The sequence below is a fragment of the Pleurodeles waltl genome, chromosome 6 (genome assembly GCF_031143425.1).
Source record: "Pleurodeles waltl isolate 20211129_DDA chromosome 6, aPleWal1.hap1.20221129, whole genome shotgun sequence".
Taxonomy (NCBI): Eukaryota; Metazoa; Chordata; class Amphibia; order Caudata; family Salamandridae; genus Pleurodeles; species Pleurodeles waltl.
The window spans coordinates 696,632,306-696,658,399 of NC_090445.1; the positions used below are offsets into that span (position 1 = coordinate 696,632,306).

The following is a 26,094-nucleotide window of genomic DNA, read 5'->3' on the forward strand; positions in this document are numbered from 1 at the left end:
TGCAGGGTCCTTCCCCCTGTGATGAACACTTCCTGGGAAGTATGGCAAAAATCAATCCCAGGGAGCAACATTCCTCAAAAAAACATCATAGCGGAAAGTGATTTTTAGAGGTTACATCTGGCTGAGCCACAAATCCTAAACACACCCCTCTCCTGCCCTCTGCTAATCTAATCAAGGGGGCACCTAGTTGTCTGGGTTTGCAGGATGTAGGGGTGTTGCTGGATTGCTCCAAATATCCTTCTATGCCTTTGAAGACCAGTTTGGCAGCACTCCCCTTCCTGCCTCACCATCTGCTGAGGGGAGATTACCTCCCACAGGCACATCTCTTTGTGTGAAGCCAGGCCACTTCACACCTCATCAAGGCAGCCTGGCCAGGCTGCCAGAGGCTGGCCAATCGGAGCACAGCAGCAAAAACACTGCAGGGCTGAAGTTGGCAACTTTTCAGGTAAAGTTTAAAACTCTTTACCTGAACAAGTTATATTAAATCCAACAACTGGAAGTTGTGGGATTTATTATAACAATTAATTTGATACCAAACTCTTGGTATCTATTATTTAAGGGGACTTTTAAAATTAAAATAAAGTCTCCCCTTTCTAGCCTATGGAGGCCATTCACTACAATGAGGGAAAAAACAATTTGGCTGTTTTACCTCACCAGGGCTTATAAAACCCTTTTTATAAGGTCTCTGCTTATAGTTACATGGCACCCAGCCCCATGGTCACATAGGGCACACCTTAGGGGTGACTTATATGTAAAAATAAGGTAGTTTAAGACTTTGGAACTACTTTTAATTCCAAAGTCGTATTTGCATGTAACTTTAATTTAAATGCAGCCAGCAAGGCAGGCCTGCCTTTAAAATGACACTGGGCACCTCAGCAGTGCACCTATGGGGGCACTACCTATGCTGGGGTCCCTAAACCTCCATGCCGTACCATAAACTAGGGACTTATAGGTAGGTTAACTTTGCCAATTATAATTAACCTAATTTGCAGATCCACTTTACACAGAGCACTGGCCCTGGGACTGGTAAGCAGTACCCAGAGCACAGCCAAGAGTCAGCAACCACCAGTACCTGTCTAAAATTTGTGGGGGTGACCAGGGCAAAAAGGAGGGCTTTCCTACAATATGGTTTTGGACTACTGCAAGGGTCTGGCTGATGTGGTCCGCTCTTTTTCTCACCAGGTGGAAGCTACCACCCTGTCACCGATAAATGATCCAGGACACAACTTGAGAGCTGGTGACTGGCTTGTCAACAAGAAACACGTAAGGAAGACGTGTTTGGAGCCACGTTGGAAGGGACCATATCAAGTGATACTGACGACGACACTGTGAAGTGTGCGTGAATTCCGAACTGGATCCATGCCAGTCACACAAAAAAGGTGACGTGTCCAACTGATGAGGAAGTTGAGTTGTTGAAAGTACCAACAGCAGACAAGGAAGTCTCAGGGCCGGAGAGTGATCGAAGGGGAACTGAGACAGAGGGAGAGCCCGTTGAGGACGGCTTGGTCACTCCAGTAAGAGACGAAGGAGGAGAGATCTGGAGGGGTGACAGTGAGCCTATCTCAACTGAGGCTGCAGGACAGCCAAATCAGAGGGAGGTTCTCCCAGAAGTAGACGATTATGGGAATGAACTAGAGCATTTGACAGACCCAGAAGGTGAAGGAGTTGAGGTGGAAGAGAGTCGGAGTGTCGAAACTCCTCCTGAGCAGGTTGCAGGTCCATCAAGAGAAAACACCATAGAGCCAAGAGAGAGCGAAGGGTTGCCACAGGAAAGATCAAAGACCAGAGAGATACTGAAAAGAGACAAGTGGCCAGAGTTGCAAGTGAAAAGGGGAGAAGTGGTTGTCGAAGATGCAAAAGAGGAAGAAGTTTATACAACAAGGAGAAAAGATCTAAGTGAAGGAGAGTTGCAAGGTGATCACAAGTTGAAAAGAAAAAGAGTAGCAAACAGAAGGTACGCAGGTCCTGAATGGGCGTATGCAACGAAGGCTGAATGGCAACAAGAGTTCTTGGCGTTTTGCTTTGATCTAGAGATTCCAGGTCAATATTTTGGCTGAAGAGACTGAATTTGGTGTAAAGATCGAATTAAAGTTAAAAATTGAGAAAAGGGACTGAGAATTCACCGGATGAGACTTTAAAAACCTGAATTGACTTTTGAGAACTGATTTTGACAAGCTGCTGACCGGAGTTGACAAAGGATCCTGGGAGTGAAACTGTAGCTGTAAATAATTGCTGAAAGTAGATTTGCTTGTTTTGACTTTGCTGCAAGAAAAAGAAAAAAAAGAAGGAGAGAAGAAATGTATTCTGACCATCCTCTGTTGTTGTTTGAATTAACCATCCTCCACTTTCTGATTCTTTATAGATCATGGCTAACACTAGGCAGGATAATAGAGGGAGTAGGCGTTGTAAATATTTGAATGTTGGTTTGGGTTTTGTGTGTGTGATATTTATTATGGTTGTGATTGTGGGCATGACACTAATGGATAAGAGTGGAACTAACAATGCTACAATTCCTGAGACTACCACTACACTAACAGCTTGGGAGAGGTTTGAGCTGGATACGAGATATTTGCACGAGGGAACTAATGCAAAAGGGGAACTATCTACTGACGTTTTCTATCGCTTGCTGAGTGAGTATGTTGACACAATGGATGCAAAGGATTGCTTTGTGTGTACACAGATTCCTGTTTCGGTACAAGAGGGGTTACCTATCATAGCTTGCCATTAACTTATGGGATAAGTTGTAGTGTGTTACTAACAAGATTCTATAACCAGGAAGAGATTCAATACTTCTATTCAAATCATGACCTTGTGTTTTCTTATGTGCCTATAATAGAGGATTTGAGTGGGGTAGCTAGGTACTATAGTATAAAGTTAGTTAAAGGATTCTTTGAGTCGACATTGACGATTAGTACATCTTATGCATATCGCAATAATTTGACATGCTTGCTTACACTTGTAGAGACAGGCTTTTTAGACCACACGGAGGATAGAAGAAGGGTATTAAGGGGTAAATTAGAAAAAGGATTGCAGCAGCGGGCTTTTGCTAGTAGTGAAGGTTATGGTGCAATTAGGGAACAAGGAAAGCTAGCTTTAGATGCATTACACGTAGGGAAGCTTTGCATATCTAGGCGAAATCATCCTATGACAATGTATTTGTGGAATGAGTGAATGTTTCAGAGTAAATGGACGTTTATGTTAAATGGACAGGATCCAGCGATCCCAGGGATCTATTACATTTGTGGACTTAATGCTTATTACCGTCTTCCAAAGGGATGGTATGGGACATGTTATTTGGGGATAGTTTTCCCAAAGATATATCAACTTGATGATTTGAAAAGGTTTCCGAAATTGTCTGAATTACATTGTACTAGACAGAAGAGAGAGACTGCTGCTGGTGTAGTGGGAGACATATTTGGGGTGATAATTCCCTCAGTGGGAGTTATCTTGAACTCCATAAAAATTCAAAAGTTGTCTCCTATTGTGGATAGCATGTTGACAAACTTTTTAGGGGCTATACTCCTGATGGATACGGAACATACTGCGGAGAGGGCTTGCTTTAGACATTCTGTTAGCGAAAAACGGTGGAGTTTATAGGATGCTTAATGAGCATCATTGTTGCGCATATATACCGGACAATAGTAATGAGATTAGAAGTATGCTTACTAACTTGACTAGGGATAGTGCAGACTTGGAGGAATTGAAGGAACCAGGTGTTTGGGAAAAAGGTTGGAAAAGGATTTGCTTCAGTAGGAAATTGGCTTAGCAACATTTGGCATGGAATATTGTCTAAAATAGTACAGACGATATTGATCGTTATAGCTTGCCTATTTGGATTGTGGGTGGCATGTAAAATTAGCAAAAGAATAAAATTGAAGATGGCGAAAAATAATAAGATGAGGGAAGAAAAACTAAGGGAAAAATTGTATAGGGAAAAATCAAAGGGGGAGCCAATAAGGGAAGAGATTGAGTTAACAGAATTTTAGGATGTAATTTTTTTTATGGAAGGTTTTGTGTGATGACAAGAGTCATCAGAGGAGGGATTGTTGGAGTGTGTATTTTAAAACAATATTAACATGAAAAGCTTGCAATGTATTGTGATGAAGCTGCATAGAAAATGTGTTAACATAGAAAATAATGCACACGTTTGAAATGTGCCCATGGGGAGTGGCTACCAATGTATACGAAGACTAAGACTAATGAAAAGCTTGTTAATTCTGAATTATTATGCAATAATGTTTTTAATTTGTATCAGTATATCGTAATTATTAGAGTTATGTGTTAAGAGTTTGCTTTCTTAAATTAGAGAGCCTTAGCTTAGCGAGGGTCTGGGCCTAGCTGCCTGGCCTCATATTAAACTGCATTTTCTAACGTGTAATGTGCTGTTTTTCTGAAGGACACGAAGCTGTACTTTTCCAGAAGTTGTGTGGGTGTAGCAGTAGTAAATTATTTCTCATGAGAACCGACTCATTCTTATGAACTAACATGAGCATGGCCCTTTGCCCATGGGCCCTGGGGAAAGAAGGTGGCCACTTTGGGTACTACCTAGCTTTCTCAGATGATGCAGTCAAGGCCTCATTCACTAGGTTCCACTTTACATTTATTGTAATTCAGACCCATATGAAGGTGGCACTCACTAGTGGCCAGATGTATGAAATTGTGGGTTTGCGATTTCCTAATAGCGAATTTTAGATGTACAACAGTGTGTTTAACACTGTTAGCGATTCGCAGTGGGTCGCAAATGGACCTGCCTCATCAATATTCATGAGGGATGTTGCAATTTGTGACCCACTGTCGATGGGTACAATCACAATGATGGTGTTCAGCTGGAGTTAGCAGACCAACATGTCTGTTATTGCTTATTACATACAGCATTTATTTGTAATGCAGCCTGGTTTCCTCAAAGGAAAATGGGATGCATTACAAAAAGAAAACTACTTGCTCCTAAAAAAATTTTTGCAAACCCCCTTGGGGACTCCTTCCCATTTGTGAATGGGCACCATCAACATGAAGTTGGAGGTAACTGCAAATGTTTTGTGACCTCACTCCCGGTTGCAAAACATTCCTACATCCCCTGCATTTCTCTATTAGGAAGGAACATCCTTGATAGACCGCTTCCTAATACTGACTTGCAAACCTATTTTGTAATTACTGAATCGCAAAATAGCATTTGTACATCCAAAAATGCTTTTTTCTCTTTGCAAATGACCTGATTCTGCAAATCAGGACATTTGAACACAGAAAAAAACTTAGTACATCTGTCCCTAAATTCACATAGTCGTATCACATCTAAAGGGTGACATACTTAACTAGGCTTCCTTACCAAGTCCAAAATCCCAGCGTTTTAACGAATTAAACATTAACTATTCTTTGAGCCTATTTTGGGGTTCACTGGCAGGCTACTCCATTGCAAATGCAATGAAGTACCTTGTCTGGCGAACTCTCGGCCCACACTCCTTTTTTTAGAGATGAGTGGACCATAAGCTTTCTGTGGACAGAGCCCTCATTGACTCTACAGATAGAAAGCTTCCTCCATTGGCCCGGCACTGTAGGAGCCATCAAATAAAGGGCATTGTAGTTACTGCCAGGAAAAACCTGGAGGTGAGGGACAGAAAAAGAAATAATTAACACCTCGCCCTTGGTGATGAGTTTTGCGTTGTTCACAAAAAAACTCCCCAAAAGAAAACATGTTAAAACTTTGATGAACAGCCATCAAAACCAACAATGCCCATCCACCAAATGTTTTGTACAATGCAGAACCACCTTGGCAGTGGTTCCTTTCAACGTATAGTTATGACCACTGGGCCACTGGCCATCTCTAAATTTTGTGGACGGTAGCCAAACGGACAAAGTACTGTCTGTCAAATTCTAAATTGGACACTTAGGGGGTTATTCTAACTTTGGAGGAGGTGTAATCCGTCCCAAAAGTGACGGAAAAGTGACGGATTTACCACCAGCCGTATTACGAGTCCATTATATCCTATGGAACTCGTAATACGGCTGGTGGTATATCCGTCACTTTACCGTCACTTTTGGGACGGATTAACACTCCTCCAAAGTTAGAATAACCCCCTTATTGACTAGTGTTGGTCCGTGTCTATCTTTTTAAAACATGCATTGTTCTCATCCTAGATTTATAAGAATATCCGTTTTAGTAGCTATTTTGGGTTGAAACTACATATTTGAATATGTTTTGTTTCATAGGACATGGTGGAAACAGTAGATAATTTTTCACTGGTGAAATATCAAGTGACTGCACTCTTGTAATTTTCTCAAAAGAAGGGAAGGGAACAGCTATGGCCTGTCCTTTAGGGCTGAGGGCCATGCCCCTCAAGTGTTGTCCCTCCAGAAGAGTGTCTGTGAGGCTGAGCAAAGGTCAGCCTGACAGACACTCTTCATTTTTTGGTAAGGCAGCCAGGCGCTAAACAATCATTATTTTTACAGGCTCCTGGCTGCCTGACCTGAATTTTGCTAGGCTGAGGAGGTCACAGCTCCTATGGATGTGACCTCATCAACTCAAAAAAGTTCCTCAAGACCCTCCCCCTCAGTGATGAGGGATAGTGTCAATCAGTGCCTTGAACCTGGGTGCTTCATCTTTGATCCCTTAAGCGCCCATGGCTGAGTATCAACCAGTGACACATTGTCACAGAGTGGGGTGGGGTCAGCAGTCTCACTGACTACATCCCACTCTGTGACAAGGTTGGGACTGCTACCTTCCCTCACTGGCTGATCTAAGGTGAACCAATAAAGGAAGGCAGCAGTCTCAAACCTCCTAGGAGCTCCGAGGCTGACCTGCAGGTATGTGTACTTTTTTAAATGAATGTTTGGTGCACAGACACATAGGTACGTGTATGTTTGAATAGTTGGTAATGAGTGCTGTGAATGGATGTGTGTCTGTGCGGATGTATGAATGAATGAGTGTGAGTGTAAGTGTGTATGTGGGAGTGTGTGCCCTGTCCACCCTGTTTCCTCCTAACATTTCCGACCACCACTAGGACGGAACAGACACCGAGATGCCAAAGGTCTGTGCATTCTATAGATAGAGGTCAGCCTTCCTAAGTGGAGGCTGTGGTATTTCCAGCCAACTCTTAGTCCAAGACAATGGAAAGGGACGCTTTTAGCTGTAATGCTGCGTATTGGTACCAATATCCTTCTGATATCATGAACAGAAGTATATTATCTGCCAAGGTGGCTGAGCCATTCCATTGTAGCAGGCAGATCTCTGTGGTGAATGTAGCTTTCATTAACAAAGATGAATGGTAGATATGAAGCAATTAAAACACATACTGCAAAAAGAGAAGTGACTGAGCAAAACATTGAAGCAATGTACAACCTCTCTAAATAATTAGGGAACACTGTTTTCCATAGCTTTCTCCCACAGCTGTGAATAAATCAGCTACCCCCTGTCTTCCCTTAATCCTGTTTTAACTCTTTCTTTTATATTATATATCTGAAAAACTCAAAATACCTGAGCAGATAACTCCGACATCTTTACTATGATCACAGTTATTTACATTCCATCCTCTGTTGGGACAGTCCCAGAGATGAGCTTCTTGTCCTCTGCAGAGCACATCATCTAGAAGAATGCTTCCAGTACCCTGACCAAAAAAGGCTCCTCCAGGGTTAGCAATGACTGTTCCACAGCCCAGCTGTCTGCACACAATTTGTGAATTCGCTGTACTCCAGAAATCATTACACACAGTCCCCCAAGCTCCTCCGTAATAAACCTCAATGCGGCCGGCACATCTATCTGCACTGTTCATTAGACGTATGTCCAGACCTTGAGGACCTTAAGAGACAAAAAAAGTCCACTGTTTGAAGTTGCTAAAATTAATTACAGCTATACATTTTCAAATTACAACATTGAAGCATTAATATCTCAACGTTAAAGTAAAGAGTAAAGAGGTTTCACTTCAGATGTGTATATATTGTGTTAAAAGTACTAGAAACTGTTAAGCAAGTAGATAATACTCTATTGTTACCAATTAAATTTGAGGGATAACAAATAAAAATAATGTTTCAAATGTATTTTTCAGAAAAATGAACCTGAAACAACTGTTAACATTCAGTATCACTATAAGCATTCATTTTTATCCTTGGTTTTAAAAATAGACTTAGCCTTTTATTGAAAACAATGGTGGTGAGGTGGCAGATTGTGGAACTTTCCAAAAAAACTCAAAATGTTACAATATTTTGGCTGTTCTCTCTGTTCAACCCACCATCCCTAAGTACCTTTAGAAATCCTAACATGTGGGAAAAAGGGCTCAAATTTGGTCTTACATTTTATGGAAAAAAGATTAATGAAGGCTTAAGCGTTAAGTGTTCCAAACATCACAGAAAAAGCTCAGCACTGAGGTATCAGTTTTAGTGGAACATTCCACTGAAATATGTAGAGCAAACAAATCAGGAAAGTAAGACTTGGTATTATGTATGAACTAGATAAAATGGTGGAAAATCTTTATTTTCACAATTAACACTGAGTGATTGGATGAATATGAACTTGCACAAAGAGTTGTTGATGGGTGGTACACTTCTGAGCAAGCATCAATGATTACCTAGAAACGGTGTAAAACATCATGAAATTAGTAGTGAAGCTTAATCCCTTAGCTGCTGGGCCTTTCCCCCCCAGTGCTGAGCCCTTTTTTGGCTATTTGGGGTAGTTCGCGTTTAGGCCTTCATAGCTTTTTGTACACATAAGCTAACCACGCCAAATTTGCGTCCTTTTTTTCCAACATCCTAGGGATTCTAATGGTACACAGAGTTTGTGGTTTCCCCTGGAGGAGACCAAGAAAATAGCCAAAATACAAAATGGGAAAAAAGGGCTGCCGAAGAAGGCTTGTGGTTTTTGCCCTGAAAATGCCATCAACAAAGGGTTTCTGGTGCTGAAATCACTATCTTCCCACCTTTCAGGAACGGGCAGACTTGAATCAGAAAACCACATTTTTCAACACAAATTTGGCATTTTACTGGGACATACCGCATTTTTACTATTTTTGGTGCTTTCAGCCTCCTTCCAGTTAGTGACCGGAATGGGTGTGAAACCAATGCTGGATCCCGGAATGCTAAACATTTCTGAAAACTAGACAAAATTCTGAATTCAGCAAGGGGTCATTTGTGTAGATCCTGCAGAAAATAACAGCTGAAATAAAAAAATATTGAAATTGAGCTGAAAACAACAGCCATTTTTCTTTATGTTTTACTCTGTAACTTTTTCCTGCGATGTCAGATTTCCAAAAGCAATATACCGTTTTGTCTGCTGGACTCTTCTGGTTGCGGGGATATAAAGGGCTTGTAGGTTCATCAAGAAGCCTAGGTACCCAGAGCCAATAAATGAGCTGCACCCTGCAGTTGGTTTTCATTCTATACTGGGTATACAGCAATTCATTTGCTGAAATATGAAGAGTGAAAAATAGGTATCAAGAAAACCTTTGCATTTCCAAAATGGGCTAAAGATAAGGTTTTGAGGAGCAGTAGTTATTTGCATATCTCTGAATTCCGGGATGCCCATACTAGTATGTGAATTGCAGGGCATTTCTCAAATAGAAGTCTTTTTTACACACTCTCTTATATTTGGAAGAAAAATTTTTAGAGAAAGATAAGGGGCAATAACACTTGTTTTGCTATTCTATGTTCCCCCAAGTCTCCCGATAAAAATGATACCTCACTTGTGTGGGTAGGCCTAGCGCCCGCGACAGGAAATGCCCCAAAACACAACGTGGACACATCACATTTTTTGACAGAATACAGAGCTGTTTTTTGCAAAGTGCCTACCTGTAGATTTTGGCCTCTAGCTCAGTCGGCACATAAGGAAACCTACCAAACCCGTGCATTTTTTTAAACTAGAGACCTAGATAAATCCAAGAGGGGGTGACTTTTGGGGCTCTGACCAGGTTCTGTTACCCAGAATCCTTTGCAAACCTCAAAAAGTGCCTAAAAAAACAAGTTTTCCTCACATTTCGGTGACAGAAAGTTCTGGAATCTGAGAGGAGCCACACATTTCCTTCCACCCAGCGTTCCCCCAAGTCTCCCGATAAAAATGATACCTCACTTGTGTGGGTAGGCCTAGCGCCCGCGACAGGAAATGCCCCAAAACACAACTTGGACACATCAAATTTTTTGACAGAATACAGAGCTGTTTTTTGCAAAGTGCCTACCTGTAGATTTTGGACTCTAGCTCAGCCGGCACATAGGGAAACCTACCAAACCTGTGCATTTTTGAAAACTAGAGACCTAGGGGAATCCAAGATGGGGTGACTTGTGGGGCTCTGACCAGGTTCTGTTACCCAGAATCCTTTGCAAACCTCAAAATGTGGCTAAAATAACATGTTTTCCTCACATTTCGGTGACAGAAAGTTCTGGAATCTGAGAGGAGCCACAAATTTCCTTCCACCCAGCGTTCCCCCAAGTCTCCCAATAAATATGATACCTCACTTGTGTGGGTAGGCCTGGTGCCCACGACAGGAATAGATCACACAACGGTAAATGTTGGTCCTTACGTGAGGCAGCTTTTGACCCTGGGGTGATCCATTCCTGACGCAGGCACTAGGTGTAGGCACTCAAGTGGGGTAGTGTTTTTATAAGGACAGGTGAGGAGTCACTGGGTGGTAGGAATTTTGTGGATCCCAGCATATTCTGTAGTTTGTGTGACAGAAATGCGAGAAAAATAGAGTTTTTATTCAACATTTCAGCTTTGCAGGGTATTCTGGGTAAGAAAACTTTGGGGAATCCCCACAGGTCACACCTCTGTGGACTCCCCCGAATGTCTAGTTTCCAGAAATGTTTGGGTTTAGTGTGTTTCTCTATATGGCTGCCGAATCTAGGACCAAAAACACAGGTGCCTGGCTTACAAAACCAGTTTGTTTTGCCATAGATAATTTTGATGTCTCCACAATACGATTTGGGTGGTGGAATTTGGGGCTGAACTAAATTGGGGAGCTCCCAAGAGAGCACTCTCTCTCCCTCTGCTTGCCGCCGCATTCACCTGCTCTCTGGGTTGGGCTAACCCACTATTACCCAGTTGCACAAACAGCTTGCGAAGGGACAGCAGGACTGTCCTCATCACCTCCCTCATAATGTACTGGAAGAGGAGTTATCGAATGGGACTCCTCCGACTGAAAAATCACTTCCAGAGTCTGCGCCATTGTCCTATCCCTCAGATGCTGTCTCAGTATCTGATGTCTCAGTCTCTGATCCTATGTCAGAGCGGTCTGTTGCTCTAAAACACTAGCCTACAGTTACAGTCACAAAATCGATGGTGTGTGTGAGATACGTGCAACAGTAGAGGCCACCTTACCTGCGCTTCTTCCCTCAATCAGCACGTTCTTTCAAGACACTCAAAAAACACCTTGTCACATACAATCATTATTGGTGCTCCCACTTCCTCCTCCTAGGATTCCCTCATTACCACCCAGCAAAAGTGCCCTTCATCTCGCCATAGCCGCCCTCCACCCAGCACATACATTTCATTGGTATTATAGCGCAGGTAATGGCTGACTTTACTAATGTACTCAGCTATTTACATAAAATACAGATTTGCTCTTTGCAGTAGGCATTTAAACCTTCTGCGCTTCTTTATGGCACTAAAACTGCCACTAGACAAGTCTGACCCTTTTCCCTCCAGGGAACCCCACACATATTGACAAAAGTGATATATATATGACAGCCAACCACCTGAAACTCAACTCAAGCAAAACCGAAATAATCCTCTTTGGCCCACACAAAAACACCTGGGACCCCTCATGGTGGCCCACCACGCTAGGCCCTGCACCCACCCCCGCCAACCACGCACGCAACCTCGGCATCATCCTAGACTCCTCCCTCTCGATGACCCAACAAATCAACGCTCTCACCTCCTCATGCTTCAACACACTCCATATACTGAAAAAAACATTCAAATGGATCCCCACAGAGACCAGAAAAACTGTCACTCATGCACTCATCAGCAGCAGACTTGATTACGGAAACGCCCTCTATGCCGGCACCACTCTAAAACTCAAGCACAAACTACACACATCCAGAACTCAGCAGCACGACTCATCCTCGACCTCCCCGGACACGAACACATCTCTCCACACCTCAGATCCCTCCACTGGCTCCCCATTGACAAAAGGATCACCTTCAAGATCCTCATCCTCGCACACAAATCACTCCACAACACAGGCCCTGCCTACCTCAACGAGAGTCACCTTCCACACCCCTACACGAAACCTCCACTCAGCTGACCTCTCTCTCGCCTCTGTCCCCCGCATCAAACACACCACCACCGGGGGCAGATCCTTCTCCTACCTTGACCCCAAAACCTGGAACGCCCTCCCAACTCACCTTCGCAAGACCCAAAACCTACTTCTTTTCAGGAAGGGCCTCAAAACCTGGCTTTTCGAACAGTGAACCTCCCAGCCCCTTTCCCTTCCCCCGCACCCCCTCCAGCGCCTTGAGACCCTCACGGGTGAGTAGCACGCTTTATAAATCTCTTTGATTGATTGATATATATAGATCTATATATATATATATCTACATAGATATATCTATAGATATATCCATGTACATAGATATATCAACATAGATATATCTATATATATATATATCTATATTTAGTTCTATATTTTTTTAGTTGTTGTATGGTTCCTTGTGGGCCAAAATGGCCCCCAGGGAAACCCTACAACATCTAAAAAAAAAATATTGCCCCAACAGGGGGTCACCCTGCCCACGGGCGACCCCCTGTCTTTTTATTTTATTCATTTTTTTTTTTTTTCAAATAACATTTCCCCGGGGGGCACCTACCTTTTTTTTTTTTTTTTTAAATATGCCCCCGGGGGGGGGGGGGGGCGGTCCCTTTTCTGAGGGGGCTGACCACCCCAAGTGAAATCCCAGGCATCTAGTGGTGTTTCCTGGCCCCGATCGCAGCACAGCTGCGATCGGGGGCCAGGAAACACTTTCAGGAAGGCCTCGTAAGAAAGGGGAGACTCTCCCCTTTCTTACGAGGCCTTCTCGAACGTGGGGAAGGCCGTTTTCCCCATTGAAGCGGGAAGCGGCCGCAAGGCTGCTTCCTGCTTTGATTGGGAAAACACCTTTGTAACGTCAACGCACCTCGCGGTGCGCTGATGTCACAAAGGGGCGGGTGGGGGGTGGGGGGAGACACGGAAGCTTCCGTGTCTCCCGGGGAATGGAAAAAATAAAAATAAATCCTTCCTGGTGTCGGCCACTGGTCGTGACCCGCACCAGGGATGGAGTGTGGGCGTCGGCCAGTGGCCGACGCCCGCACTGAAAAGGTTAATGGTGCAAATTTGAACATACACTAGAGGTTGCTGAGTGATGGTTCACGTCTGAGCAGGCACTAAGCAATAACAAATGATGGTACAAATATGATCATGCACTAAGCATTTATGAGGAATAGCACAAATATGAATATACACAGAGAAATACTAAAACAAATAGTACAAATAGGAATCTGCGTTAGGGTAAGTGAGTGATGGGGAAAATATGGACATGCAGTCAGAATTATGTTATTTTTCTAAATAACGGTGCACATCATAATGTATTTTAAGGATTAGCAAGTGATGTAGTAAATCTGATCATATCTCTAAGAAGTAATGATTAAAAGGAAACTGAGTGGGGGTTCACATCTGGGCAGACACAAAGGTTTTTGATTGACAGTGTAAATGTCAACATGCATTCACAATGGTGCAAATCTGGACATATGCTATGGCACCAGCACAGGCATGGAATAATACAACATTGCATCTAAATGGTGAGCCAGAACTAATAAAGTTTAGAAAGCTGCTAAAATCTTGATTGATCAGCGCGTTTAAAATCTATACAATTACTGAAGAATATTGAGCATTGGTTAAATCTGAACATGCACGATAAATGTGGGGCAAATCTGAGCTTGAAGTAGGATTACTGAGCAATGGTACAAATGTGTACATTTGCATGCAGGCAAATGCGTGAGTGATGGTGAAACTCTAAGCAAGTGGTTGAAATTTCAGAGTGATTGTCTCTATCTGATGAAGGTATGATTACTGAAAGATGGTGAAAACCTGAACATGCAAAACGTGCTACTGAGTGAAAGGATCCATGCTCTAATGGCTAAGAACTGATGGCACACAGCTGTACACCCACTTAAAATTGCAGCTGTGATGGCACAAATTCGAGTATATGCCAACAGTTACTGAGTAATGGTGCAAGCCTGAGAATACTTATAGGAGTAAAGACTGATGGTATAAGCTGAACATGCTCTAAGGGTTACTATGTAATGGTGCACATTTGTGCATGCACTAAGGTATATTGAATCATGGCACAAATATGAGCATACACTAAAAACTAATAAGTGATGGTGCAAATGTAAGCATGCACTGAGAAGTACTGAGTAATGGTGCAACTCAAGATTGATGGGCAATGGAGCATATTTGAACATGCACTAATGGTTGATAAGTGATGTTGCAAATGTTCACATACAGTGAGGATTTCTGAATAAAGGGGAAATGTGAGTGGACGCTCACGATTTCTGAATGGTACTTAATATCCATGAAGGATCATTGCATCATAGCGTAATCTGACAGACACTCAAGATTTCTAAATGATACGGTATCTCTGAAATTGTATTCAGAATACATGAGTATAGTGCTAACCAAAACATACAGTGCGGAGTCATGTTCGTGATGGTAAACCGTTACAGACAATTTGTGGGTAGATATGTCAAGGACGTCATATATCTTCTGTGTTTTATAGAGGTTGTTATTAGGTATTGTTAGCTTCATGGTCACTGCAGTAACTTTTACAGCAGCTTTTACAAAATCTGTGAAGCCTCCCCAAACTCCCAGGTGACATTATCCAGTCTCCAGGCACTCCGGAACCCCGAAGCTAATACTGAAGAGACGTGAGGACAAGAAGCTGACTGAAAAAAAAACCAAGAAATAGCTGCTGCACCTTTCAAAATGTACATCGTTTAATTATTTGTGAACCAATTCCTAAGCTATTTATTTAATTGTGTCTGACTTTATTTTGTATTGACAAACAAGGATGTGTATATTGTATTTCTCCATATGTGGAATCTGATTGCACATGTCTGCCTACCGCCGTGCTGACGGCCACCAACATACTGTGACTGCGGCGATATATTGCTACGGGTATTATGACCCACACAGAGAAATCCGACACTATACAGACACCCACACAAGCCCGCCAGACCAAAGGTCAGTGATAAAGCAGCAGTACCAAATCCCACAACGTTATGCCAACAGGAATACGCCCACAGTATCAGGACCCACGAATCACTGCGGCGGTCTTTCAACCGCAGTAAACCATTGGCGTTACATACCGCTGCGCTCATAATACACACACACTTACAAAACTCCACCACATTGGACAATTCAAACTACACACACCTGACACAAATACACCCACCACACCCACACCACTACAAAACACACACCCACATTACTCACAACCCTTTTAAAGAAACAAAAGATAGCTAACAGAGAGAGAGAGACAAGCCAGGAGCACCCACTCAATCTGAGCCACAGAACACCATCACCCATACACCATCCACATACCTCACAGCACACACCACAACACATCACCCCACACATCCTCACACATACCAGTCACACCACATACATGGTACCCCAAAGACACCCCAGGTTTTCAGAGGAGGAGCTAAGGGTCATGGTGAAGGAAATCATCCGGGTAGAGCCACAGCTATTTGGATCACAGGTGCAGCAGATGTCCATTGCAAGGAAGATGGAGCTATGGCGGAGAGTCGTGGATAGGGTCAATGCCGTGGGACAGCACCCCAGAACAAGGGATGACATCATGAAGAGGTGGAACAACCTACAGGGGAAGGTGCGTTCCGTGGTTGCAAGACACCAGGTAGCCATACAGAGGACTGGCGGTGGACTCACACCTCCTCCCCCACAACTAACAACATGGGATGAGCAAGTCTTGGCAATAATGCATCCTGAGAGCCTCGCAGGAGTAGCAGGAGGATTGGACTCTGGCAAGTCAAATCTTTACTACTGTATCTCCCACCCTACCTGCATGGCATCACAAACTTATACCCCTACCATCACCCCCATCACTTCACCACCTCACAAATACCCCACTATCACAACTCACCCATCCCAATACCAAGCTCTGCATGCAACACCTATGCATGGACACCCATCACAGACCTGCATGGACACCCATCACTAAAGCATGCCCATTAGAGAGAATCACCCAGCCCACAAAATCACCACACACATAAGGCAAAGCTGACAGGGCAATCACAACCATACAGGGAAAAACACCTATGCACAAGATGGCACACGCAGATACAATAACACTGCATATACATCCCCACAGTACCGACCACTCAACGTCATCAGAGAGGAGGTGGCACCAACATCCAGTCCCCCCACAGAAGAGGCCCACGTGATGACAACAGCTCTGCACGCCAGGATCATGATGACCAACCTGGCTCATCAGGGACCTCTAGACAGTCGGGTACCCAGGCACAGTCCCATACCACCACAGACCCTCCCCCCTCAGGAAACACCAGCACATCACCCACCCAGCGGACCCATACCACTGTCCCCAGGACACGTCAATCAGCAGTGTGTCCACCACTACTGGGACCACAGGCAACCCCACAAACCCAAGACAATCAGGTACCTGGGGTCAGTGACAGTGGGCACACGGTTCAGAGGACAGATGCACAGGACAACAGGCAAGCTGGGAGGATGGCTGTGTGAAAGGGGAAGGACAGCCCCATGGAACCCACTCTCCACAAGGCACATGCAGAGATCCTGGGAGCATTCCACCATTCCCAGGAGAGCTTGGGCCAGATACTGGCCAAGTTGCAGGAGACCCAGCGGCTGCAGAAGGAACAGTACCTGGGGATCAAGGAGGACCTCAAACACATCCACACCATCCTGGTCACCATTGCAGGGGTGCTGGCTGGCATGGCCAACACCATGAGGGAGGCAGTGGCACACCAACGGTCCCCTGACACTAGCCACACACGAAGAATAGCCAGCGCTAGTGGACAGGAGGCCCCGCCACTGGAACAACAGGCCACCAGCACCCCACCCCATATGCAGAAGAACCACCCCGCAAATGGTCCCTGCGATCCAGGCAGAAGCCAGGGAACATTGCCAAGACCCCGCCTGGAAATAAGACTCTCATGATTGTCACCCTTGTGTGCAACTATGTTACCCATTCCACCTTGAACTGCCATTGCTCCCCTTCCTATGCCCCATTGGACAATGCACCTGTGATACAAAGAGACTGGACTCTGGACATTCCTCCACCATCACCCCAGCCCATTGCACACCTCCCTCAACCTCTTAGCACTTAAATAAACACCCTTGGAACAAATAAAAGTCTGGAGTTTGTCAATTGATTAAAAAATGTATTAGTTTAACAATCTGTAAACATTGCAATTCATATGTACAGTTATATATACATTGGTATGACCTGTAGTGGGCAGCAGTAAACACACCAGGAGCCAGAGTTGGGCACAGAGATCTGAAAATAGAGATGCCAAAGGGTACAGTAAGTGGCCATAGACATAGGGAAATCATGCTGCCATGTCCAACACAAAACTGCAATGTAAAGTGAAGTTATAGTGTCTTGCCTGTGTGTCACTGGAAGTACTGCTGTATGGGAGAACGTCAGTCGTCCACATCTTCAACCTCTGCCTCCTCTTCCTCACTGTCCACAGGCTCCACCGCTGCACAAGACCATCTCCAGGGTCATCCTCCTGCAGAAAAGGCACCTGGCATCTCAAGGCCAGGTTGTGCAACATGCAAAATGCAACAATGATCTGGCACACCTTCTTGGGTGAGTAGTACAGGGATCCACCAGTCAGATGGAGGCACAGGAACCTGGCCTTCAGGAGGCCAAAGGTTCTTTCAATTATCCGCTTTGTTCGCCCATGTGCCTCATTGTAACATTCATCTGCCCTTGTCCTGGCATTCCTCACTGGGGTCAGTAGCCATGAGAGGTTTGGGTAACCAGAGTCACCTGCAAATATCGAGGGATACCTGTTAGCCACACACTCACCCTTAGGGACAACCCCATACCCATACAACAATATATACTGGGTGTGGACCTTGGGCTCCCCTATTAGCCACACCCGGTGCCTCTGGAGTTGAGCCATCACATATAGGATGCGGCTGTTCCTCAAGATAAAGGCGTCATGCACAGAGTCAGGATACTTGCCATTCACATGGGAGGTGTACTGGTCCACCAAACACACCATCTGCACATTCAGAGAGTGATAGCTTTTTCTATTCCTGAATAATTGTTCATTTTTCCGGGGGGAGTACAAATGCTACATCGGTACCATCAATGGCACCAATGATGTTTGGGATATGTCCCAGGGCATAAAAGGCAGCCTTCACTGTGGCTAAATCCTCCACCTGGAAGAATACGATGTAGCTGCGCATGTGTTTCTGCACTTGTTCATTCCTCCGGGGGTGTCAAATGCTATATGTGTATCATCAGTGGCACCAATGATGTTGAGAATATGTCCCAGGGCATAGAAGTCAGCTTTCACTGTGGCCAAATCCTCCACCTGGGGGAATACGATGTAGCTGCCTGCGCATGTGTTTCAGCAGGACAGACAACACTCTGGTCAACATGATGGAGAACATTGGCTGAGACATCCCTGATGCCATGGCTACTGCTGTTTGGAAGGAACCACATGCCAGGAAATGGAGCACTGACAGGACCTGCACTAGAGGGGGGATACCTGTGGGGTGGCGGATAGCTGAAATCAGGTCTGGCTTCAATTGGGCACACAGTTCTTGGATTGTGGCCCAAACAAGTCTGTAGGTTAGGATAATGTGTCTGTCCTCCATTGTTGCCAGGTCCACCAAGGGTCTGTACACTGGAGGATGTCTCCATCTTATATTCATCCTCAGCGGTTGAAGTCTAGGGAGGAAAACGGTGAGCAGAGGGTCATATTCACACATCTATTGAAATAATGATGCATATCTTCATTTACAGAACCAGCATGTGAATCCGATTGTCAGTTGATGTGCCAATGTCTGCTGTGATGCAGTTAGGTGCCATGGCCTGTGGCCCCCTGAAATGGCGGCTGCCTGACCTGTGAGGAGGGACAAGTGGAAATGAGGTAATTCCGCTGGCGTTGTGCGCCGTTCCGGTCAGTGGTCGACGACCGTTGCGCAACTTCACATTGGTTAACATTAGGCCCTATGGGTTCCGCGTCGCCGCGGACGTGACCGCCATTTTCTCTCTGTTCACTCACTTGCTACCTGACCTTCAGCAGGAGAGGACCTACACTGCAAGTGCTGCTGTGACCTGTGTCTGGAAGCGGCAATGGTTCATGTGTCTGGGGAAAGGGCCCCTACCTTCACTTCGGAGGAGTTGGAGAGACTGGTAGATGGGGTCCTACCCCAGTACACTTTACTCTATGGTCCTCCAGACAAACGGGTGAGTACACTGTGAGCATGATGAGTGGGCCATGAATGTATGGGGTGCTGTGTGTGTAAGCCACATGTATGTGGGGGCTGCAGTGTCCTGGGCAGTGTGCTGCATGCATGGTGGTCAATGAATGTGCATTAAGGGATGGGAGGAATATGTTGGGCCATGAGTATGACAGTCTGGACAGTATGACTAATCCCTTTTCTGCTGTATTTTTCCTGCAGATCAGCACCCATCAGAAAAAGGGTATTTGGCATGCCATCACCAAGGAGGTGTGGACCCTGGGGGTCTTTGACAGGCAGAGCACCCACTGCCACAAACGGTGGGAGGACCTGCGCCGCTGGGCAAAGAAGATGGCCGAGCTGGGGCTGGCCTCTCAGCAAGGAAGGGTTTCCCTTTGTGCCCTGACCCCCCTGATGCTCTGCATCCTGGTGGTGGCCTATCTTGAGTTGGATTGGTGCTTGAGGGTATCACAGCAGCCACAAGGGGGTGAAATTCAGAATCATGACTTTGCGCGTGTTAAGGTTTTACCTGGGTGGGGATGTAGACTGTGGGTGCACCTAGGCCAGGTCGAACATGGCAGGGTAGGTCCCTTTTTGGGCAGGCTCTGAAGCACTCCATCCTCAATGGTGTTAGTGGGCATCTCCTACTGGTCAGGGCCCTGTTTGTTTCAGGTGTGCAGCTGATGGCGTTATGCTATGTACCCCATGGGCTGGTGACTATCTTTGTAACTGGTAGTGCATGGCCTAGTGCATAGGGCTGCTCCCTGTGTTTTCTGTAAGTCAACGGTAGTGTTGTAGCTGGCATTGAACAAGTGTATCCTCTGTCTCTCCCCCCCTTTTTGTTTTGTCACCCTGTCCTTGTGTGCATTAGCATCATCTGGCAGAGGAGTAGAGGCACCGACGATGGAGGGTGTTGCATCCCACATGGGCCTGGAGGCCGAATCCACCAAGAGTGAGGGCACCAGTGGGATGGAGGGTAAGGGGAGCACCACGATGGAGACAGGAGGGAACACTACAGCCAGCCACTCCTCCTCCGGTGGAAGCTCCCTGGTAGTGGCGGACACCTCTGTGCTCACCCCAACAACAGGTACAGCCGCCACCCCCCCTACCAGCACCGCCCTCCCAGCAGCCCCTCAGCGTGTTTCCTGTGTCTGCTCACCCAGGAGGGTGGGCATCTCCTTCGGCCCAGGCACCTCAGGCACTGCCACAGTCAGCCCTGCTGCCCTCAGTGAGGAGGCTATTGACCTCCTGAGATCCCTCACTGTTGGGTAGTCAACCATACTGAGTGCCATCCAGTGTGTCAAGAGGCATTTGCAACAAACAAATGCATACCTGGAGGGTATTCACTCTGGCGTGGCAGCCCAACAGAGAGCATTTCAGGCTCTGGCATCCACACTGATGGCAGCTATTGTCCCTGTATTCAGCCTCCCCATCCAACTTCCTCTACCCAGTCCCAATCCCCTCAACCCCAGCCTATCCCAAGCACACCTTCAGAATAGCATTCACCCAAATCAAAACACAGAAGTGGCTCCGGCAAACACAAGCACCACACCTCATCTCACAGGCACTCACACAAGCACCATCCCCATGCAGACACACCAACATCCACTGCCTCCACTGTGTCCCCCTCCTCCTCATCATCCACCTCCCTCCCAGTTGCGTCTCCACTCAGACCTGCATGCCCTACATCCTCATCCACTACCTCCATGACCAGCACGCCCATCACTACACACCCCTCACTGGCAGTTACCACCCCCATCCATGCACATGTCCCCTGTGTCCTCTCCCACTGTGTCTGTGACCCCTCCTCCCAAAGTACACAAACGCAAGCACACACCCACCCAACAGCCATTCACCTCCCAAACACAGCAGACTGACACTTCCTACAACCACTCCTTCTTCCTCCACTCCAAAACCTTCACCCTCTTCCCACCCCAATGTCCCTAAGAAGCTCTTCCCAGCAAACATTGACCTCTTCCCTACCCCTCCCCCCGTCCTTCACCTCGGGCCAGGGTGGCCAAAATCCAGCTGCGTACCTCAGCCACCAAATCCACGTCCGCTGTGGTGTCTGCATCTGTCAGAGGCTCAAAGGGGGCACCCGTCTACCCAGCCAGTGTGCCACCAACTCCGGCCAAGGGCAAGAACATTCCTCCACCTGGCAAGGTGAAGAAGGGGACAGAATTTAGCAAGGGGAAGGAGCCACAACCACCTAGCAAGCCCACCTCAAAGACTCCAGCTGCCGGACCCAAGGTGACATCACCATCTGCCAAGGGCAGGAAAGGGCACAAAACACCAGCCAAGGCACGTCAGCCGTCCGAGCCTGCAGGTGAAGGCCTGGTGGCTACCATCACAACCACCAGCACTGGCACCTGCACCACGGCCAGCACAGCCACCTGCACCACCGCAAGCACCGCCGCAAGCACCACTACTGTCAGCAGCAGCAGGCCCAGTGAGCAGCCGTCCAAGGCTGCAGGAGAAGGGCTGGAGCCTCCCCCCACCACTGGCAGAACCGGCACCTGCACCGCGGCCAGCACCGCCACCTGCACCGCCGCAAGCACCGCTGCAAGCACTGCCACCTGCACCGCTGATAGTAGCACCACTGCCAGCAGCAGCCGCCCCAGTGGGCAGCCGTCCGAGGCTGCAGGAGAAGGGCTGGAGCCTCCCCCACCACTGGCAGCACCACCACCAGCATCAGCACTACCAACACTGTGCAGCCATAGCCGCCGGTGGATGGACTGTAGCCCTCCCTCCATGGACTATCATGCATCCTGGTCACTGCAAATCTTGTGGCTCTGACACCCGGGTGAGGGACTGTGACTTGGCACCCCCCATGTGCTGCATCAGTGGGCCCCCAGCCCCCTCCAGAACCAGTTGAGAAAGGCATCCACTCAACCTATCCTTGGCAGGATGAAGCACACTGGGCACCAATCCCCCTCCAGAACCAGCGGAGAAAGGCATACACTCACCCTTTCCTTGGCAGGATGAAGCACACTGGGCGCAAAGCACCCTCCAGAACCAGTGGAGCATGTCACCCACTTGAGAGACTGTGGCTCTGCACTCCCCAGGACCAGGCAGTGGGCAAACCACCCACTTGAGAGACTTGAGAGACTGTGACTTTGCACTCCCTAGGACCAAGCAGTGGGCAAACCACCCACTTGAGAGACCTGAGAGACTGTGGCTTTGCACTCCCCAGGACCAAACAGTGGGCATGGATCCCCCTCCAGAGCAGTGGCGTAGTACCATCTTCCGGCTGAGGTGACCCCCTTCTCCTTCCCCCTGAGGTGCCTGTGTGTTTTCAACCTGATGCCCCTGCAGTGTTCTCTCCATTTTGAGGCAGGATTCAAGTGTAGGCTTGGCAAATGTGTTATAGCCCAATGGGCCACGGACTATTTTTATGTGGACATTGTCCCTCGTTTTGAATATATTGTATAATAATAATAATAATAGCTTTATTCGGTCTTTGAGGCCATCAAAGCATAAAAATACATAAATAGCAAGATTTAAAAAACATACAATAAAAAGATGCAGACTAGCTTGATAACTTAAAAAATATATACATAGATTAAAACATAACAAGAAAAGAATACATCCCTTTTCTTTATACCTTCTAATTTCTACATCCTAAGGTAGATAATAACATGGAATAAAATATTTATTTCAGTGAACAATGTCATATACGCCAAGCGGTCGCAAGGAACTTGCTAACCGCATGGATAAAAATCAGTCTTTAAAATCCTAATAGCTATAAAACACTGCCTCAAGCCCAGATCTCGGCAGGTTGCACGGATCCATTTTGACCTTGGGGTCGTATAAGCAGGGCAAACAAAATGAAATGCTCAATGGTTTCAGTGCAATTAAGACAAGCTGGGCAAAGATCAGTAGATGAGGACACACTCCAATTTTTGGTTAGAGATAACAGCGGGAGGCTTCCAAAGTGGAAGCGTGCATAGAGACCCTTCCCCAGTAAGTCAGGAATCCAATCAAGATATTGTTCATCCTGGGGATACCACTTAAAGTCAGTAAATAAATTGGTCTACCTGCCCTGGGATGTACAACTGACCAGGTTACATTTTATGTGGGACCAATATACTGTCTTCAAGAGGTTCTTATCAGATCTCTCCAAATTGTGTGGCTCTTCCCAAGACCTTCGTAGACCCGGAGTACGGAACCAGTTGGATACGTGCGTAACCCAGGGTATGGTGGCCGCTCCTGGCCTCCTTAGTATGTCAAGTACTGAATCTCTATATACAATAAGTTCCGGGACAGTCCAAGGGAGTCATTCTGACCCTGGCGGTCCATGACCGCCATGGCGGAGGGCGGCGGAAGCACCGCCAACAGGCTGGCGGTGCTTCCTGGGCGATTCTGACCGCAGCGGTAAAGCCGCGGTCAGAAAAGGGGAGCCGCCGGATCCCGCCGGTTTCCCGCTGGCCCAGGGTATCTGCCATGGCGGCGTTGCTTGCAGCACCGCCATGGGGATTCCGACCGCCTTCCCGCCAGCCTGTTTCTGGCAGTGTCCACTGCCAGAACCAGGATGGCGGGAACAGGGGCCGTGGGGCCCCTGGGGGCCCCTGCACCGCCCATGCCACTGGCATGGGCAGTGCAGGGGCCCCCTAACAGGGCCCCACAAAGATTTTCACTGTCTGTTTCGCCACTGCACCCGTCGCACCCCTGCAACTCCGCCGGCTCCATTCCGAGCCGGCTTCATTGTTGAAGGGGCTTTCCCGCTGGGCCGGCCGGCGGTCTTCTGGCGGTCGCCCGCCGTCCCCGCGGGAAAGCCAGAATGGCTGCCGCAGTCTTTTGACCACGGCCACGGTCAGATTGACCGCCCAAATCCTTACCCAGTATAACAAAGGTCTTAAGGCTATGAAGTCAGCTATGCGGTTAAAACCTAAGTCCAAAAACATGGGGATCAAAGGAGTACTCTGGGGACACGCAAGTAGGGCCCTGGCAAAGTTGTTTTCTCCTACTGCTAGTCTTTTGCTCTCAAAGAAGCCCCATAATTCAGCACCATAGACGGCAGCACCGTGTGCCTTTGCCAGATAGATTTTGATAGCTGGAGATACAGCTTTTAGATAAAGAATTCTTATAAAAGCGCAGGATAGCAGCCGCTCTATGCTGAAGAAGCCCCACACTTTTGCTGATTTGTTCCTCCAACTGCAAGTTACTTGAGATCCTCACACCCAAGTAGTCTATGATCTTAACTCTACTTAATAGGGCCCCATCCAGATTGATGGTGCATCTTCGACTAGAGCCGGAGGTAAACACCATAAATTTTGTTTTGTTAACATTCAGTTCCAATCCATGATCATCGCAAAAGAATCTAACCACAAGGATTTGGAGGCCCATAGGGGTCTTGGAGATAAGAAGAGAATCATCAGCATACAACAGTATTGGGATCTTCTGCTCATTCAGAGTGGGAGGGTCATTAGAATATAAGGACAGGATTTGTACCACTTTATTGATAAATAGCGTAAATAGTGTAGGAGCCGAGACACAGCCCTGGCGTACTCCCCTCCATATGGGGATCTTGTCTGTCAATTCTCCTTGGTCGCCCCACCTCACTTGTGCATATGTATTATCATGTAGCAGTTGTAATAGAAGAACTAGATTGGTGGGGACGCCCATCTGGTGTAGTGCTTCCCAAAGCTTTTCTCTGGAAACCAAATCCAAAGCAGATCTGAGGTCCACGAAGACAACATAAAGGGGTTGTTTAGCGAGGACCACATATTTCCAATACAGGAGAATCAATCTAAAGCCCTGATCTATCGTGCTAGTTTTAGAGCGAAAGGCCACTTGCAGCATAGAAAGGGCATGATGTTCTTGAACCCAGCTAGTTAACCTCTCTAGCAGTTGTTTGGCAACACAATTCTGCAAATTATCAATCAAACTAATAGGTCTGTAGTTGGCAGTGGAATTTGCATCGCCCTTTTTAAAAATGGGGATTATTTCAGCACCCTTCCAGGTGCTTGGGATTGCACCACCAGCAGTGATTCTATTTGAAATCAAATTGATATACCAGGACCAGATAGTTAATTCTGATTTATATAAATCACCTGGTATCTTATCAGGCCCAGGCGCTTTTCCAGATTTTAATGAGTTAATTGCGGTTTTGGTTTCCTCTAAGGGGAAGACAAGTGGTTCAGGGCAGTCACCCAGGCTGTCCAGCCGTAGGGTAATTGAATCATGTGCTGGAGGGTAGCCAGCTAAAGGGTTATGAGGGGCAGCATAGAGTTGGGCAAAATGATCTACCCAAATCTCAGGTTGAATATGGTTCCTTATACGCCTCCTGCCCCCTCCTTGCCCTCTAAACAATAATTCCCAAAACATCACATTATTGTTGTTTTCCGTGGCAAGAATCAAACCCTGCCATATCGAGTCTTCCCATAACTTTTTTGGTAATGTTTGAGCCTTCTTATATGATCGCCTAGCTGGTTGAATCTCTGCTAGGGAGCCTGTCTTAATAGCATCTTTTAATTCAGATTTGGCCCTGCTGCAGTCCTCATTGAACCATCCTCTGTCACCCTTGGGAAGGTCATCACCCACTTTGGCTCTAATCTTTTTATAGAAGAACCTCTGCAATCCCTTCAACATTCCTTGATGAATGTCCAAAATAAGGATGTTATCAATTTCATGTTCCTCATAGATTGTCAGCTCATCTATAAAC

The 26,094-nt window shown here is 46.5% G+C and overlaps 1 protein-coding gene across 1 annotated transcript in view; it reads right to left on the minus strand.

The window, feature by feature from the left end:
* LOC138301684 (deleted in malignant brain tumors 1 protein-like) overlaps positions 1-26,094 on the minus strand; it is a 630,543-nt gene that overhangs the window by 248,273 nt on the left and 356,176 nt on the right. Inside the window, exon 7 of the mRNA XM_069242199.1 lies at positions 7,469-7,780. Coding sequence (XP_069098300.1) covers positions 7,469-7,780 — 312 coding nt within the window. The remainder of the gene's footprint in view (positions 1-7,468; positions 7,781-26,094) is intronic.